This window comes from Mauremys reevesii, linkage group 4 (assembly GCF_016161935.1).
Source record: "Mauremys reevesii isolate NIE-2019 linkage group 4, ASM1616193v1, whole genome shotgun sequence".
Lineage (NCBI taxonomy): Eukaryota > Metazoa > Chordata > Testudines > Geoemydidae > Mauremys > Mauremys reevesii.
This window is the reverse complement of record NC_052626.1, coordinates 66,260,239-66,277,641: the sequence shown is the minus strand read 5'-3', so window position 1 is coordinate 66,277,641 and position 17,403 is coordinate 66,260,239. Positions and strand designations below refer to the sequence as shown.

Sequence of the window (17,403 nt, the reverse complement as noted above, 5' to 3'; positions counted from 1 at the left end):
GGTCACTTTAGGTGAGGGGGAAAACTGCCACCCATCAGTGGGGTGGCAGTGGGGACGCAGGCCCATTCACTCCACTGCGTCCCGGCCCGGGGTCCTAGGCAGCGGCTACCACGGCTGACGGTCAGTGGGGATCCTGACCGCAACACACTGACATGGGTATGGGTTGATCTGCAGCCTGACTAGGGTCAGCTGCCCCCGGGCCACTTCCAATTTCCCCCTCTGGGCCTACCTGGTCCGCGGCGTCCACTCCTGGGAAGTCCCACAGCATGGGCTCCTCGCAGCCCGGGTGGGGGGTAGATCCGGCAGTTCCTCGGGGAAGTCCGGCCAGTGCTGCTCCGGGGGTTCCTCGGGGTAACAGCAGTGGAGAGGGGAAGTCTCCGGTGGCTCCTCGTCGTAGGTGGCACGGGGAAGCTCTGGCGGGTCCTCCCGGTAGCGAGTGAGGGGAAGCTCCGGCCAGTCCGGGCAACTGCTCTGGGCCCCAGTGGCTTCCCAGTCACGAGCTCCCTCGGGCAGGTCTGCTCCCAGCGGTGCCTGGGCTCTGACTGAGCTCGGATGGCCGGCTTTTATACGTCTGGGTCGCCGCTGACCCTCTGAGGGGCGGGCTCACTGTTCTGTAGCCCCGCCCCTTCCGGTGTCCGGGGCTCAACCCTCCCAGGGGAGGAGGGGAGCCACACCGGCCCGTTACAGAGTAGTTAACCATTTGATAGCTTTCATCACCATACAGTTTTTGGCAGGTTTCCACACCCCATCCCCATTTCTGGCGCCGTCAGCCCCTTTGACCATGCCCCTCACTACGATACTTCCGGGGGTACCTTGGTTCAGGGGACAATTAGCTCAGTGTTAATGGCTCTAGCCTGCAGTCAGACCAAGTAACGGTAGAGAGTCTGTTTGCCCGGGGCCCTCAATCAGGGCAGGGCGTCAATCAAGAAAGGGCTCTGGCCTACAGTCAGGCAGGCAGAGCAGCAGGAGGTCCATTTGCCTGGCCCTTGATCAGGGTAGGGCAGCAGTCAAGTAGGGGGGCTCTGGCCTACAGTCCAGCAGAGCTGTCACAGTCCAGGAGAGGTTAGCTCTCTGGTGGGAGAGTCAGCACAACTGTCTGGCATCCGGATTCAGGCGGGTGCCAGACCAATTCAGGCCTCCTGACAACCAGGTGGGGAGGCTGCCGCTCCTGACGTTGGGGTGGTAGGGTTAGAGGAACCCAGGCCCTCTCGTTCCACTGCGTCCCAGCTCAGGGCCCTAACAGCGGTGGAGTGGTCCGCCACTGGGTCAGCAGGGAAAGTCCAACCATAACACGCTGGCTGGCTTGTAGTCAATAACACATCTGAACCCAGTTCAGCTTCCCTGGGCTCCTTCCTACACGCCAATTCCATGTGTGCATGGGTTCCAGGGTTGTTGTTCGCTTTGGACCATGAAAAAGTTCAAGGAGCTGAGATTAGAGAAAAATCACATAAAATGTAAAAGGGCGTAAAGCCAATAGGGCTATCTATCTATCTATCTATCTATCTATCTATCTATCTATCTATCTATCTCCATACACCACATCTCTCTCTCTCATCTCAGGAAAGATGCTTTGGGCCTGTTTTTTTAGATAAGAATAAGGCAGTTAAAGGGGTGGGTAGTGAGGAGGGGAGGGAGGGAGAGGGCTATTGTTTAAAAATCTTGGATTGATAGGTTTGGTTCAGAGAAATTATTTCTATGACGCAGCTGTAGAACAGTTTCTGATTGGTCCGCCCGAGAGGCGGAGATAACCATGCTGGCGGCTGTGAGCCTCTTTTCCCAGAGGCAGCCACAAGGGTAAGTTCTCTCTTCCCCCGTGTCCCCTCCCTGCAGCTTTCTATACTGTCCTTCTCTCACTAACCAAAAACGCTCTCTTGCTGTTTTCTATACTCTCCTTCTCTCAAGCCTGGTCTACACTACTCATTTATTTCGGAATTAGCCGAGTTAATTTGGAGAAAAAAAAATCATTCCTTCCACATGACCAAACTGGTTTCTTCGATTTAAAGGGCTCTTTAATCCAATTTCTGTACTCCACCTCGGCAAGTAGAGTAGCGCTTAAATCGAGATCGCAATCCCGGATTAAAAGTAGTGTGGATGCAATTCGAAGTTATTGGCTTCCGGGAAGTATCCCAGAATGTTTCCTTGTGACTGCTGTGGACAACACTCTCAACTCTGATGCACTAGCCAGGTGGGCAGGAAAAGCCCCAGGAACTTTTGAATTTCATTTCCTGTTTGGTCACCAGCAGCACAGGTGACCAGCAGCACAGTCCACTATCATAGGCAATCATGCAGAGAGCACCATCACAAGAGACCACGCAGTCCCGGATTCGCAGATGAGCTCCAGAATGGTCCGAATGGGAGGTACTGGATTTCATCGAATGTTGGGGAGAAAAATCTGTTATGGCAGAACTACGTTAAAAAGAAAAGAACGCAAATACATACGCTAAAGTCTTCAGGGCCATGACGGAAAGAGGCTACTCCAGGGACACAGAGCAGTGTTGTACAAAAATCAGGGAGCTCAGGCAAGCGTACCAAAATGCCAGGGAGGCAAATGGGCGCTGTGGGTCACAGCCGCATACATGCCGCTTCTACCGTGAGCTGCATGCAGTTATGGGGTGACGACACCACTACCCCACCACTGTCCGTGGATATCTCCAAGGAGGAAGTTGAACGGAGCGAGGAGGATGAGTTATTGGAGGACGAAGAGGAGGAGGAGGAGGACAGTGCACAGGCGGTAAGTGGGAATCCATTTTCATCCCTAGCCAGGAACTATTCTTAATGCAGGAGCCAATAGCCCCACCCCACTTCCATGATCCTGGAGAAGGTACTTCTGGCGAGTGAGCCTGATCGGAGCCATGCGGTGGCGGGGTGGGGGGTGGGTAAAACACAGCCACGTTGGGCTGTTTGCGTTTAGTTTAAAGGGCTCATCCCTGCTCAGAGCCTCATCGGAGCCACGCAGTGGGTGCGAGTCTGTGTGTGTGTGTTGTGTGAAGCAATCATCCCAGAGAGCCTGCAGGACCTCCTTTTATACTGCAAACCTACCAGGCATTGCTTGCTATGAGAAAGGGGGCCCAGCAGTTTGAAAGTATTGAAATGAATGCGGAAGAAACAGAACCCCGTGTGCCCCTAGGGCTTACCATGGCTGGCTGCAAGCTGAATTCTGTTGCCCGGCTGTGTGTGATGTGCTGTGTACTATGAATTGCCTGTTTCACTGAGAAACAGTGTGTCCTTTGTTCTCTGAAATGTATCTTTTAAAATACTACTCTTCCTTTTTCTCCTCCTGCAGGTGCAAATGTTTCAACGCAGCCCCAATCTACTCCATCCAAGAGGCTGGTCCAGATTAGAAGGCAGAAAAAAGGAACTCGGGACGACATATTCGCTGAGCTCATGCAGTCCTCCAGCGCTGATAGGGCCCCGCTGAATGCGTGGTGGTAAACAATTGCGCAGTCACGTATTGCATTACAGGAACACGAAGAGAGGAAGGACGCGCGCGATGAGAGCAGGCAGGACACTATGGTCGAGCTCATGGGGGAGCAAACTGACATGCTGCCCTGTATGGTGGATCTAATGCAGAAAAGGCAGAAAGATCACAGATTGCCGCTGCTGCCCCTGTATAACTGCCCTCCCTCCTCCCCAAGTTCCATAGCCTCCTCACCCAGACGCCCAAGAACACGACGGGGGAGGTCTAAGGGGACTCACACACTCAACCCCAGAGGCTCACCCAAGCAGCAGAAAGTTGGCATATGTGAACTTTTGATTTGGTTTCTGGACTTCTCCTTCCCTTCTTCTCCACCCCCATAACCCAACCCCTCCTCCCCCCATTTACCTTCTGATTTCTCTCCATGTGTTGTGCAATGAATACTAAAGAATGGTTTTTAAACAATTGTGACTTTATTTCCTTTCATATATATAGGGGGCGGGTAACTTCAAGATAAACAAACACAAGTGTCACACTGTACCCTGGCCAATCATGAAACTGTCTTTCAAAGCTTCTCTGATGCACAGCACACCCTGCTGCACTCTTCTAATCGCCTTGTTCTCTGGCTGTGCGAAATTGGCCACCAGGCAAGTTGCCTCAACCTCCCATTCCGCCATAAACGTCTCCCCCTTACTCTCACAGATATTGTGGAGCACACAACAAGCAGCAATTACAATTGGAGTATTGGTTGTGCTGAGATCTAACCAAGTCAGTAAACTGCGCCAGCGCTCTTTCAAACGTCCAAAAGCACATTCGACCACCATCCTGCATTTGCTTAGCCTATAGTTGAACTGCTCCTTACTACTGTCCAGGGTGCCTGTGTACGACTTCATGAGCCATGGCATTAAGGGGTAGGCTGGGTCCCCCAGGATAACTATAGGCATTTCCACATCCCCAACAGTAATTTTCTTGTCTGGGAAGTAAGTCCCTTCCTGCAGCTGTTCCAACAGACCAGAGTTCCTGAAGTTGTGAGTGTCATGCACTTTCCCGGCCATCCCACCTTGATGTCAGTGAAATGTCCTTTGTGATCCACCAGTGCTTGCAGCACCATGGAAACGTACCCCTTACAGTTTACATATTGGCCGCCCCAGTGTGCCGGGGCCAAGATAGGGATATGCGTTCTGTCTATCGCCCCACTGCAGTTAGGGAACCCCAGCGCATTAAAGCCATCCACAATGGTCTGCACATTTTCCAAAGTCACTACCCTTGATAGCAACTGGTCAATGATTGCATTGGCTACTTGCAGCACAGCAGCCCCTATGGTAGATTTGCCCACTCCAAACTGATTCCTGACTGACTGGTACCTGTTGTGCATTGCAAGCTTCCACAGTGCTATGGCCACGCACTTCTCAACTGTGAGGGCTGCTCTCATTTTGCTGTCTGTGCTTCAGGGCAGGGAACAGCAAGTCACAAAGTTCCCTGAAAGTGGCCCTACGCATACGAAAGTTTCGCAGCCACTGGGAATCATCCCAGATCTGCAAAACTATGTGGTCCCACCAGTCTGTGCTTGTTTCCTGGGCCCAAAATTGGCGTTCCACGGCATGAACCTGGCCCAACACCACCATGATCTCCCAATCGCTGCATGCTGTGCTTCTAGGAACAGAGGTGTCCATGTCCTCATCAGTACAGTAATCGCTCTGTCGTCGCTTCCTCGCCCATTTTTGCAGAAACTTCACATACTGCTGAATAATGCGTGAGGCATTTACAATGGTCAAGACTGCAGCAGAGATCTGAGTGGGCTACATACTTGCCGCGCTATGGTGCCTGCATGGGTAATCCTGGAAAAATGGCATGAAACGTAGGAGAGCTGTTTGGTTCAAGATGGCTGATAAAAGGCGGGAAATGGTTTCCTTCTGTAGCTTTCAGTGGAGCCCAGCACCGACAACATGGAGAAATTTGCTACTGATGCAAGAATGGGAGAGCAGAGTTTGCAGCGGAAGCTGTGCTGCTCGGTTGTGATTATTCTGCCAGGTGAGTTCTTTCACCCGACCTTCTCAACCTTCCTTTATATTTCCTATTCTATTTAATTAGCCTTTGGTTTTTTAAATTGAGTTCAATTTTTTTTACTCTTATAATTTTTTAGTCCCAACAAAAATAACCTTTTACCACGTTCTTACAAACTCCTCTCTCTTGTTGCTTTCTCTAGTTTCCCCTCTTTCTTCTATTTAAGATAACCTTTCTTTCCTTTTTTCCTCTAAGCCTAAGCAATCTTTCTTTTTTTAAAACTCCTTTTCTTTAAGGCCTCTGTAGTGAGATGGCATAGTCTCCTGTCCTGACAGACAGGGAGGGATCCGTGAACGCCCCCCTGGTGGGTAGAACGGGGACTTGCATGGCCTCCCCGCTGGAAGCAGAGGGGTGGGACAGGAAGCGGAACTATAAAGGCTGGTCCTCCAGCTCAGTCGGGGGAGGGCTGCCTGAGGAGCAGGACGTCTCTTCCCCGTTGCGTGAGCCCAGACCTAACGGAGACCGCTCTCCTGACAGAGACCCAGAGGTGCTGACAAAGCTGCCAGATGCCAGGATCTCCGAGGAGCTGGGGGGGCTGCCACTAGCTGTCTATCCCAGCGAAGCGAACAACAACCCTGGAACCCATGTACACACGGAATGGGTGTGTCGGATGGAGCCAAGTGAAGCAGAATTAGGTTTGGCTGTGTTATTGACTACAAGCCAGCCAGCGTGTGGCGGCTGGACTTTCCCCGCTGACCCAGTGGCGGACAACTCCACTGCTGTTAGGGTCCTGGGCTGGGATGCAGTGGAATGGGAGGACCTGAGTTCCTCTGCCCCTACCACCTCAACGTCAGGAGTGGCAGCCTCCCCCCTGGTTGTCAGGAGGCCTGAATTGGTCTGGCACCCACCTGAATCCAGATGCCAGATGGTTGTCCTGACATTCCCACCAGAGAGCTAACCTCCCCTAGACTGCGACAGCTTTGCTGGACTGTAGGCCAGAGCCCCGCTACTTGACTGCTGCCCTACCCTGATCAAGGGCCAGGCAAATGGACCTCCTGCTGCTCTGCCTGCCTGACTGTAGGCCAGATCCCCTTCTCGACTGACGCCCTGCCCTGATTGAGGGCCCCGGGCAAACAGACTCTCTACCGTTACTTGGCCTGACTGCAGGCTAGAGCCATTAACACTGAGCTAATTTTCCCTGAACCACCGTGCCGGAAGTATCATAGCAAGGGTGTGGTCTCCCACCCAGATGGACGGACGGTGGGGCCTGGGGACTGCAAACCCTTTACAGCCTCTCTTTCTACTCATTCGTACTTTTTCTCTAAATATGTCAAACACAAGCACACAACCTTCCCCCAGCCAAACACAGAAAAATAATACAAAATAAATTTTCAAAATGGCCGACGGCATCAAAAACGTACACGACTGGAAATGGGGACGGAGGGCAGGACGTAAATGCAACACGGTGCATGGAAACCTGTCCAAAAGTACATGATGATGAAAGCTATCGAGCAGTTAACTACTCACATGGCTGGGCAGGGCAGGCAGCCAGTTGGGAAGAAGCCATGTGTTCCACCTTGCTCCAGGTGGGCTCTGATGCACCAAGCCCCCAGAGAAGGGAGGCTGGCTTTTCCCAGACCTAGGGCAGCTGGGCAGCTTCAATGAGCTGGCTCTCCGCAGTGCACATTGTTCTTATCCTATGGACCAATGTCCATAGGCTGCAGCAGGCTGGAGGCTGGTTCTTGAAGGCCTCCAGGATGAAGATGGTCTGAGAAGCCAGGCATCGGACTGAGGACTTGCTGTCCTGCTGCAAGCCTTTGAGGTCTAAGATTGAAAGGAAGGAAATGGAGGTCAGAGCCATGGCACTCTGGAGAGCCCCGGCAGGCCAAGCCAGCTCTGTACCTCTCGGCCCACAACAAGGAGGCAGCAGGCCAGGTGGCAGGAGGCAGGGGACTAGCGGGAACAACCAGCAACCCTCACTAAACATCCCCGCCGCCCTCCACAGCTGGGGGAGCCTCCAGACACAGGCAAGAAGTCCCAATGAACCCCATTCACTCACTATTTCTAGGACTGCCTCCTCCCTGCAGTATCTGAGAGCCTCATCCCTGCCTGTATTTACCCTCCCCCTTCCCCCCCAATGCATAGATGGGCACTTAGGCCTAGAGAGGGGGAGAGTCACAAAAGGGGCTTGGACATTGTTAGGCGCCGCCTAACTTCAGGTGCTCTGCTGCCCTCCAGGAAATGCCGAGGAGGGAGCTCAGCCATTCTCTAGCTCCGGTTGGGAGGCCCAGCTGTGAATCTGCTCTGGGAGTGAGGAGTCTGAGCTATGTCACCCACCCTTCCCTTTTCCCGAACAAATGTGGTGGAGATGCTGCTCTGCCCTGTGCTGCCCAGGAGTCCGGACACGCAGCAGGGAGGTAGGTGACCGGACGTCACTTCAGCCTCATTTGGAGCAGTGGCTTGACCCCAGGTGTCCCACGTGGAGGTGACTGCTCCAAACACTGGGCTAGTGAGTGCAAGGGGGGAGGCAGCACCCCACTTTGGCTGTGTTTGTGGGGGGCAATCATCTGCGAAGGCCAGCCAGCTCAGGCCCAGTTTGGGGATCTACCAGGCCACAGCTCTGAGGTCAGGGCTAAGTGCCTGGGCACATGCCAACCAGCAGACACAACAGGGTGAGGGGGCAGCTGATCAGGGGGTTGGGGATTGACATTTTGCATCCCCTTGTGGCTCTCGCCTGTGACCACGTTGCTGGCGTCGGAGATTGAACCCACCCTGCAGCCCTGGGCCATTCATCCCCCTAGTGCTCAGTACTCAAAGCGGGACCACTCACTGTCGCAGATGGCGTCCAGCTTGTCCTGGCTCCCCTGGTCCAGCTTCCGGGCAGTGAGCCCTACACACACAAACAGCTCATCACATCCCCGCGTCCCCAGCAAGGGTGTTAAAGAGCCTGTCACCCTCCAAGCACCGCGGCTTTCCCCCGCCCCTCACTGGCCAGGACACGCTCCTGAATCCCCAGGGGAAAGGGCGAGTCCCCAGAGAGATGGCTACAGGGCTGGTTGCCAAAGGAGAGCACAGCGCCTTGAAGGTCCACTACCAAGAGCCAATGGTGGGGTGGGGGCGGAGAATGGGGACTGCATGAGGAGCAGTGGGCTTAGAGGGGTCCCATCAGCCGATCAGGGCAGTTTGGGGTGAGCTTGCTCCTGTGGGTTTCTGACACCCCTTCGCCTTCATTAGGGAATCAGGAGCCCAGGGATCACTTCTCGCTGCTGGCAGGGACTGAGGAGAGCCTGGGACCAGATCCAACCCCTCTGCTAAAGGGACCCCTCTGCTCTGTGGTTACCTAGGAACCTGATGGCTGCTTCCCTAACTGGAGTCTGTGGGTTCTGCAGGAAGGCCATGGTCTGGCCCAGGAAGTCATCAGCTCTCTCCTTGTAGTGGATCACCTAGGAGCCAGAACAAAGGAGCACAAGATTATTAAAGGCCTTTCCATCCCACAGGCCAGCTTGCAGGTGTGTGGAGCGCACATCCTGTTTTTTCCCCTCCTTCCTGTGCTGGGAGGATCACGCAGAGGGACCACACCCAGGGCCAGGTGTGGTCCCGGGGCTGGGGCTCAGTGTGGGCACAGAGCCAGGCAATTGGGGGTGCCCTATCCACTGATTCCTCCACTTCTGCCAGCGAGGGCTGTGCAGTGAATGGCCAGAGGGCTCCCTCACCAGGCAGTCACAGCTTCGCCAGGTTTCCTTGTGCTGGATGAGGCCACTGAGCTGGTGCCACCTCAGGAATTGGGCGGCACTGCTGAGGGTGTCCCAACACACCTGCAAAACAAGAGGGGCCGGGGCGAGCCGGACACAGTTATGGGAGCTGGAAGCCACTAGCCTAGTTACCGGAGGCCAGGGAGGCCGTGCGTGCTGAACGCTTCCCTGCCCTGGCTGCTCACGGAAGGGCGGCGGTGTGGCTAAGGCAATGGCTGGAGACCTGACTCAATTCCCAGCTCTCTGTGCAGGAACTCAGGCAAGTTGCTTAGGCCCAGGGCTGCAAAGGGATTTAGGTGCCTAATGCCCATGGGGGTTCAATATTTTTGAGGCTGCGCCTCAGTTCCCCACCTCATGGGGTGAATTCATTAGTGCTGGTGGCATTTGTGTCCCAAGTGATGGGGGCCATGAGCACTAGCATGTGCAGAGGCATGGGGGGGAGGGGCTTGGGCATGTCATGGCTAGTACGGGCTGTCCGGGCCGCTTGGCTAAGGGCACATTGGGTCCTGTGCACCATCTGGAGGCTGAGTAGCCCTGCTCCTGGTAGGGATACGGCCAGGGTTGTGCTCTTCCCACCAGCACAGCCAGGGGAGTGTGCGGAGGCCAGTGGCTGTAGGAGTGGTGAGGCGACCACTCGCCCCACCCAATCTCTCAGCCTGGCTGCAGGGGGGTGTTGAGCTCAGAGGATGCAGAGAAGACTCAGCAGTTGGGTGGGGTGCCATGGTCATGGCACTACTGGACTCAACATTCAAGTGATTTTGAGTGCCTGATTGTCACAGCTCTGAGCACCTGCCCTCTACCGGCCAGACCCTTTAAAGGGGGGTGTCACATGTTGCCCCCCCCACAAACAAATGGTCGCTCTATAACTATCTCAGACGCAGACTCCAATTCGTGGCCTCACCTGGGACACGTTGGGACGCTCATCATGCACAAGGAGGAGCAGTGGGACCAGGCTCTGGAGCACATGCTCCTTCATCTGCCTCCGGTTGGGCCCCCTTACAAGCTCCAGCAGGTCTTTAAAAAGGGTGATGGAGAGCACCTGGAGCTTGCTGGTCACCTGCAAGAGATGATATAGGGAGGGGAGGAGACACTGTGACAGTCATTCTCATCCAGCGGGGCAAGCGCACACTGTGCCAGAGATGTCTGCCCTGCAGGGGGTATTGGTAACTCACCCCAGCCATACAGCCACAGCTGGGGCCAGAGTCTCATGGGCATAGCGCCATTGAAGGCAATAGAGATGCAGATTTCCACCAGCTGAGGGGCTGGCCTGGTAACTTCTTGGCCAGGGAGAGCAGTAAGCTGGGGTGAGACTGCCCCGGGCTCTCACAGCCAGCTCTGGGTGCACTGACATCAGCACCCGCCTGTGTCAGCCAAGGGGACACATTCAGGGTGGAGCAGCGCCAGGACAGGGCGGCAGAGAGGAGCGATGAGGAAAGATTCAAAGAGCGAAGGGGGGGTGTAGTTTGTCCACCCGCTTTGCAGGCCCAGCTCACACTGGTGTTGACCCACAGCAGCCCTCTAGCCGGGCCAAGGAGGCCAGGCATAGGGGGCAAATTCCTACCATTGGTGTTTGTTTGGGCCATGCTCAGGGACCTGGGGTGAATTTAACCAGGGCCAAGGGGTGGTAAATGTGCAGGAGCTCCCAGATAGGGGGCCTTGGATGCCATGACTGGAAGCCACCCAGCCTCCAGGGGTTTGGGGTGGGGTGAGGGTCAGCTCAGATGGTCAGCTGGGCAGCTGAGCCCAGATGGTCAGATGGTCAGCTGAGCTGGTCAGCTGGGCAGGCTCTGTACAAAACACGTGGGAGGGTATGGGGGCATCAGGGCTGCACTGCAGTGGGCACAGGCAGATGTTGAACTGGCACCTCTCTGGTCTTCCCTCCAGTTGTTGAGGCCTGTTTGCCTTTCCCTGGTGATGGGTGTAGTAAGTGCAGGCCATGATAAAGGCCCAGTATGAGGCCTGAGGCCTGAACTAAAGTAATGAACAAGACTTTGCTAACATAAAGCAAAGGTAAGCTGTGAGCCAGAGGCAGGCCCTGCTCACAGAAGCTGGCAAGGAAAGGGCTGATACGTACCTAAAAGGTACTGAACATTCACATACTTGCACATTCCACACAGATAACAAAGAACAGGCTGGCCCATCCCAATGACAGGGGCAACAGGGTAAAAGGAGGGAGAGAGTTGTGTTGATCGACCCAACATGTACAAGGTAGAAGGTGGCACCTAAATCGTAGAAAGGTTGTACCGTGCTACGTGGATGGGGTTGTACCTCATAGGTCAGGTGTGATGTGTAACTTGTTTGTGTCTGTGTATAAGAATGCATCCCTGGGGCGGTGCCTTTGTCCGGCCGAGGGGGCAGTGGAAAGTCCCGCCACTGAGCCGGGTCCATTGCCAAGAGGCACTTTCTCGTAGTATGCCCTGAATTAGGCTAAGAAACCTACAGGGAACTGCAATTGTGTCCGAGGTCGCAATAAACCTAGCCGACGTGGCTTTGCATCTTACTGGACTCTGTGGTTATTGGGGGTTGTCGTCGGGTCTGCTGTGTCAGCTATCTGCAGAGCTGGGGTAGCACACAGAGGGAACACACGCACGCAGCCGAGTGATATCAACAAGGAGAAAGCAGAGCACCACACCGGTAGCACTCTGACAACACACTTCTGACAACAATGGGCGTTGTGTTCATTAACACTATTTGGATATAACCCCTGCCCCATAAAGAACCTGTTCTGTTCCCCCCGGGCCTGAGAGGGGTTTGGTTTAAAGGGCTCACCCCAGGGCGAGATCCTGCATCCTTGGTCCAGGCTGCCCTGTCCCTTTGGCCAGCTGGGGATCCAGGAGACCCTGGGAACAGCTTTAGCCAGGCCTGTGCCACTACTAAATAAAGAGCGGCACGGTCCCAGCAGAATTCGGGAGGGCTGAGAGTAGGATTTACCATTATGAGAGCTGGGGAGTCCCTCCAGGAGCCCCCACTGGGGCATTACCCCTGGAAGGCAGTAATGGATGGGCCCCTTTCTCCTGCCCGCTTGCTGGATCTCGCCACCCAGTGTGGGACTGAACATCAGTCTGGTGAATGCGCCAGCGGGCTGGTTGTGGGTACAAAGATCTGAGGAGAACTTTCCCCTCCTTTGACGCTGCCCTGCCATGAGAACGAAGAGGAGAGGAAAGGGCGGTAGCTGTAGAACCTACAGACAGAGCCATTTCCTTATGGAGCTGACAGGCCAGCTGTAGGATTCCTGGCCAGGGAAAGGAGGGCAGATTTTCACCAAGGTACCATCACTTGTCACCCTGGAAGCCAGCAAGAGCATTGCAGCACCCTGTGCTGCAGAGGCCCCCTCGCTGCATGCAGGCTCAGGAATGCACGTCCTTCCCCAAGGGGAGCCTCGTCCCCAGGCTGCTCTCATCCTTGTCAGTAGGCCTGCGGGACACCAGGGTTCCCATCCTTTCTGCCATGTGCTCTCATGGAGAGTGAGAGGAAGGCGGGAATGGGCTCATGATTTATGACAATCCGTTTTCTGGCTAGGACCATAGCACAGGCCCTGCTAGCCCACCCCCTAGCCCCCACTCACATGTCTGCAGTTTGATGGGATCTCCTGTGAGCTGCCAGGCCTTACATCATGAAACAACGGCAGGAGTTGCGCAGCCACTTGCACAGCCGCGCAGCTGGCGCTCTGCCTGTCCATGCCGGCGAGGAGGTGTTTCAGCACGGTGATGGCCTTGCGGATGAGGTCTCTGTCTACCTCCTGGAGTCGCTCCAGGACATCTGGCAGCAGATGCTGGAGTTTCCCCACCTGTGTGAAACAAGGAGCTGCTTTACGAAACACCCCCCAGTGACCCAACAAGCCATTTCCAAAACAATGTCTGCCTCCCCTGCAGACAGAGGCATGGGAGCTAGGGGTGCTGGGGGTGCTGCAGCACTCCCAGGTTTTTACGCAGGGCTCTGCTCCTGGCCCCACACACAGGGTCCCAGCTGCCGGCCCTGTGCCAACCCCCAGCTATGGCCCCAGCCTTGGTCCTCTTGCCCCATCCACCCCCCGCCCCCGCCTCCTGGAACCATGGCCCTGCTCCTGACCAAAGCTCTAGTGGTGGAGGGGTGTGTGGACAGGGGTAAGGGTGTGTGTGTGCAGCACCTCCACTATAAAAAGTCTTCCAGCGCCCCTGCCTCCAGAGACATATTACAGCCTCAAAGCCTTTGCACAGCCAGCTAAGATCACGGGCAGTGGGTCCGGCAACCTGCAACATAAGCAGCTGCTTCCTTGTACTCCAGATCTCAGGGGATGGTTTTTATTAGCAGATTATCATCCGTGGAAAGTTCTCTACACAACACGTTGACCCCAAATAAATCAAGTGTATTATTGTTCGAATAGCACCTCGAGGGCCTGTCTGCAATGAGGGCTTGTGCTGGGGGCTTTCCAGGCACAGGAAGAGACGGTCCCTGCCCTGGAGCTTACAGGCTAGACACACGAAGGCAGGATTTCTATCCCCATTGTACAGACATGGAACTCGGGCACAGAGAGGTTACGGGACTCGCCCACAGTCACTTAGGGAGTCTGGCAGAACCAGGAACCGAACCTGGGTTCTCCTGAATCCTGGTCCTTACAGCCCAGCCTAGGGGAGGGAGTCGATTTTGCACACTAGTTCTAGGGTTAGGCTGTTACTAAAAGCCAGATTCAGTCATTTCTGTGTTTGGTTTTTCAACCTTTCAAAGACAGCCCCACAAAATCTCAACCGGCATCAGGGAAAAAATAGGTCATATACAGGCTAACCGGTTCCGGAAAGGAAAATGAACCACAAGCAAGTGAAAACCAGGCTGAAGTGCATGGAACGATGGGAATGGTGTATAACAAAGAGAATTACAGTCACGCCCTCTCCATGTCTGATCTAGTCATAGTCCGGGTTTAATAAACCGGACTGACCCCCCTATTCTCAGGCGAAGTAAATTATCATTAACGAGTTGCCTTCAGATTGTCTCCTCTTTACCAGGCTGTCAGATCTGTGTATTTAAGTCCCAAGGGCTTTCTCTGCCTTCACTATATTGTGGGTATCAAACTTGTTATGAGATCTTAGCAGCAAAAGGCCCTTCCAGAGCTCTTCAGAGGAGCGAGTGCTGCAGGACAGAGCCGTGACGTCAACAGTTAAAACCTATGAGGCTTTAAAAGGGGATTTGTAGGAAAAAATGGTTCCTAATTGTAGTGAAATGGCTCTATCCAAGCGTCCCTGATCACTGGGGTCGCCAGCATTCCCTGGGGGTCTAGAGTCTGCAGCTCTGCTGCTACTCTAGTGCTAGGGTTCTTTGGATCACAGAGACCCCAGACACAATCAGGCCCAGCTGTGCCAGATGCTCCACACACCTAGAGACGCACCCTGCAGGAGCCAGGCCCTGCCCTGCAGAACAGCAGACAAAGGCCAGGCAGGGGCTTGCCCAAGGGCACCCCGCAGGTCAGTGGCAGAGCCAGGAATAGAAGCCAGGGCTCCTGACTCCAGGCCAGGGCCATACCCCCAGGGAAGGTTTCAATGACCCCAGCCCTGCAGCAGCTCCCTGCGGTTCTGGGTTTATCCCCCAGCCCTCCTCCCCTCTCACCTTCTCTGGGTGAAGGGCCAGATTGAGGAGGCCTTTGAGCGCCAACCAGCGCACCACGGTCTTGGGGTCTCTCAGCAGCCCGCTCATCTCCTCCACGATGGCGTCTTCCAGCTCGCTGCCAAGGTCAGGGCACTTGAGGAGCTAACACACCAACAGCAAATCAAGCTAGAGAACGGGGCTGGCCTCTCGCGACTCATCTCTGCCACGGGGCCCTAAGCTCCACTGGCCAAGGCCCGGCATGGGCTGCATGCAGGGCATCGCGATTGGTCACCGTGTGGGCCCCACTGAAACGCTTCTAGCGCGACGGCCCCTCGAGGCTCCAGCTGAGATCAAGGCCTGCCCTGCTCCCTCACTAAGGCTCAGCTGCACACGGAGCAGTGGTGTGTGTGCGGGGCGGTCGGCAGCCTTGTGCTCCAAAGGGTCGCCCGGTCTGCGGGGGGCAGGTGAACTGGCCATGAATGGGCAGGCAGCTGCCCGGCCTGCACATGGCACACGGATGTCAGAGGGGGCTCGAGGGCCGAGGTCACACAAGGGACCATTCTATGGAACTGAGTCTTGGGGAACAAGAGACACCTGACCCTGGGCCTTGCTCCAGCCCCGTGACACCAGCTGGGACAGGTAACAATGCCCAGACTGAGTGACTCCACCCCTAGGGTTGTAGGAGCTTTCCCTGCCCCTGCTCACCCACCCACCCCCAGGGCCTTCAGGGCCACCCCTCTCCTGGCCATAGGCATGAGCGGCAAGTTCCATTGGCCCATTGGCCCCAGATAAGCGCCGCACCCTCCCAAATCCTCCCAGAGCCTGCCCCCCCACCCCTTTCCCGCACCCCACTCTGGCCCCCAAACTCCTTCCCAGAGCCTGCACCCCCTCCCTCCACACCCCCTCCTGTCCCCAAACTCCCGCCCAGAGCCTGCATCCCCACCCTCTCCTGCACTCCCACCCTCTGACCCATCCCAGAGCCTGCACCCCAGGCCCCCTCCCCCACCCAAACTCCCTCCCAGAGACTTAGGCAGGTGGGGGGCAGAGTTTAGGGGGGCAGAGTTTGGAGGGGCAGGTTCTGCTGAGCACCACCAAAATTTCTACAAATCTGCCGTCCCTGGCCATAGGTCAGCCCCATTCCCCAGTCACCGCTGGGCCGGGGCGCTTCTCACGACCCTCACCCGCTGGTGAGGCTCACCTGAATGAAGAGCGCCACGGCCGGGACGTACCACCTATCGTCCCGATCGTTGAGGATGGCCATGACATGGTGGAAAATCCAGTTTCGCTCCTCGACATTGAGCGAAACCATGGCCCTGGCATAGGAAACACAAACACCACATCATCAAGGTGGGCAAGGACTGGTCCTCCATTTACGAATCTAACCAGACCAGTGCCACAGGACAGGGGATCCCGGGCGACTAGTCACGCGCAGCTGGCACAGACTAGTTCCTGCTGGCTTAAAATGCCCAGCGGCTTATGTGCTAGAGACCCAAACCCTTAATCACTCGACAGGGAGCCCTTCCATGAGGCCAGCTCTGAGCACGTAGTGCTGGGGCTTCAAGAGAACTACAGACAAAGAAGGGTGTTGGTGGGGTCGGTGGTCTTCCTCATGTGCCCAGATATTGGGTGATGAGAGACAGAAGGGTGGGTGAGAGAATATCTTAGATTCACCCAAGACAAGCGCTGGAGCTTTCTGTGTTAGCTTCTCTCTCACCCACAGTCACTGGGCCAACCAAAGACATTCCCTCCCCCACCTTGTCTCTCTCATGTGCTGGGTCTGACAGGGCTACACCAACGCGGCGGAAAGACATGGCGGAGGCTGTCTTTGCCCAGCCATGCCTGCCAGAGCCATGCAGGAAGCGGTTTACGCCAGGCAGCGCAGGGTGGAGAAGTAGCCGACTGACCCCTTGGCCAACAGCACAGAGGCTGCGGCCTGTTCCATGCAGGCGATTGGGAGCCGTCTCACCCAGCAGGGAAGGCAATGTGGCCGTGTCCTGGGCCAGGAGGAGCTGCTGCTGTGATCGGTTCTGGGCAGCACTCACCGGGCAAGCAGGCAGACACCTTTGTGGTGCGTGTCGGAGCTCATGAGCAGGTCCCAGCGGCCATGCTTCATCATGAAGGTGGCCTGCTCCTTGTAGCCAGCGCATAGAAGCAAAGCTTCCATGGCCTTCACCGCGAACCTGTGTGCAGAGCGAGCCTCTTGTTACTGAGTGAGCCCAGGCCAGGCCCTGCCGCGTGCCTGCGGGCGATGCTGCAGAACCCAGGCTGGGTGTCGGGCTGGCGGTACCTGACGGGGCTGAGGGGTGCGGCTGTGTCCTCCTGGTTATGCTCCCTCTCCTGCGAAGCAGTGTGCTGCACTGTGTGGGTGACGTGGAAGAGCAGCGCGACGTAGAGCTGAGGGAAGAGCTCCTTCACTTCCTGCCTGCAGGCCTGCTCCTGCAGGATCACATATAGGGCTCTTGTGGCCTGCAGATAAGAACAGGAGACAGACATTGCTGCAGGGATTTCGTCCTTCCCACGCTCCCCCAGGGCACCTAGAGGGGTGGGCTGGGCTGGGGGCTAAGGCCTGGGATGCTGGGTTCAATTCCTAGCCTGTGAGACCTTGGCTAGAACCACACAAGGGACTTCAGCCCAGCGTGGCCATGCCCAGCTTCATGTGCCCTGCTGCCCAGTGGA

At 55.8% G+C, this 17,403-nt stretch overlaps 1 protein-coding gene across 8 annotated transcripts in view; it reads right to left on the bottom strand.

Moving 5' to 3' along the window:
• Window positions 1–1,374: 1,374 nt before the first annotated feature.
• Window positions 1,375–17,403, bottom strand: part of LOC120405126 (maestro heat-like repeat-containing protein family member 7) — a 28,818-nt gene continuing 12,789 nt past the window's right edge. For 3 of the 8 annotated variants that reach the window (XM_039538417.1, XM_039538418.1, XM_039538421.1), the window contains 10 exons: window positions 17,015–17,193; window positions 16,770–16,907; window positions 15,926–16,040; window positions 14,749–14,889; window positions 12,737–12,958; window positions 10,073–10,228; window positions 9,133–9,234; window positions 8,760–8,862; window positions 8,250–8,309; window positions 6,770–7,243 (listed from right to left, as the gene is read on the bottom strand). In XM_039538417.1, coding sequence (XP_039394351.1) covers window positions 7,059–7,243; window positions 8,250–8,309; window positions 8,760–8,862; window positions 9,133–9,234; window positions 10,073–10,228; window positions 12,737–12,958; window positions 14,749–14,889; window positions 15,926–16,040; window positions 16,770–16,907; window positions 17,015–17,193 — 1,401 coding nt within the window. In that variant the 3' untranslated portion in view covers window positions 6,770–7,058. Of the gene's footprint in view, window positions 1,427–4,977; window positions 5,155–5,234; window positions 5,254–5,330; window positions 5,378–6,769; window positions 7,244–8,249; window positions 8,310–8,759; window positions 8,863–9,132; window positions 9,235–10,072; window positions 10,229–12,736; window positions 12,959–14,748; window positions 14,890–15,925; window positions 16,041–16,769; window positions 16,908–17,014; window positions 17,194–17,403 lie in introns of those variants that run through there. The other 5 variants (XR_005598392.1, XR_005598393.1, XR_005598395.1 and 2 more) reach the window with 5 other exon arrangements.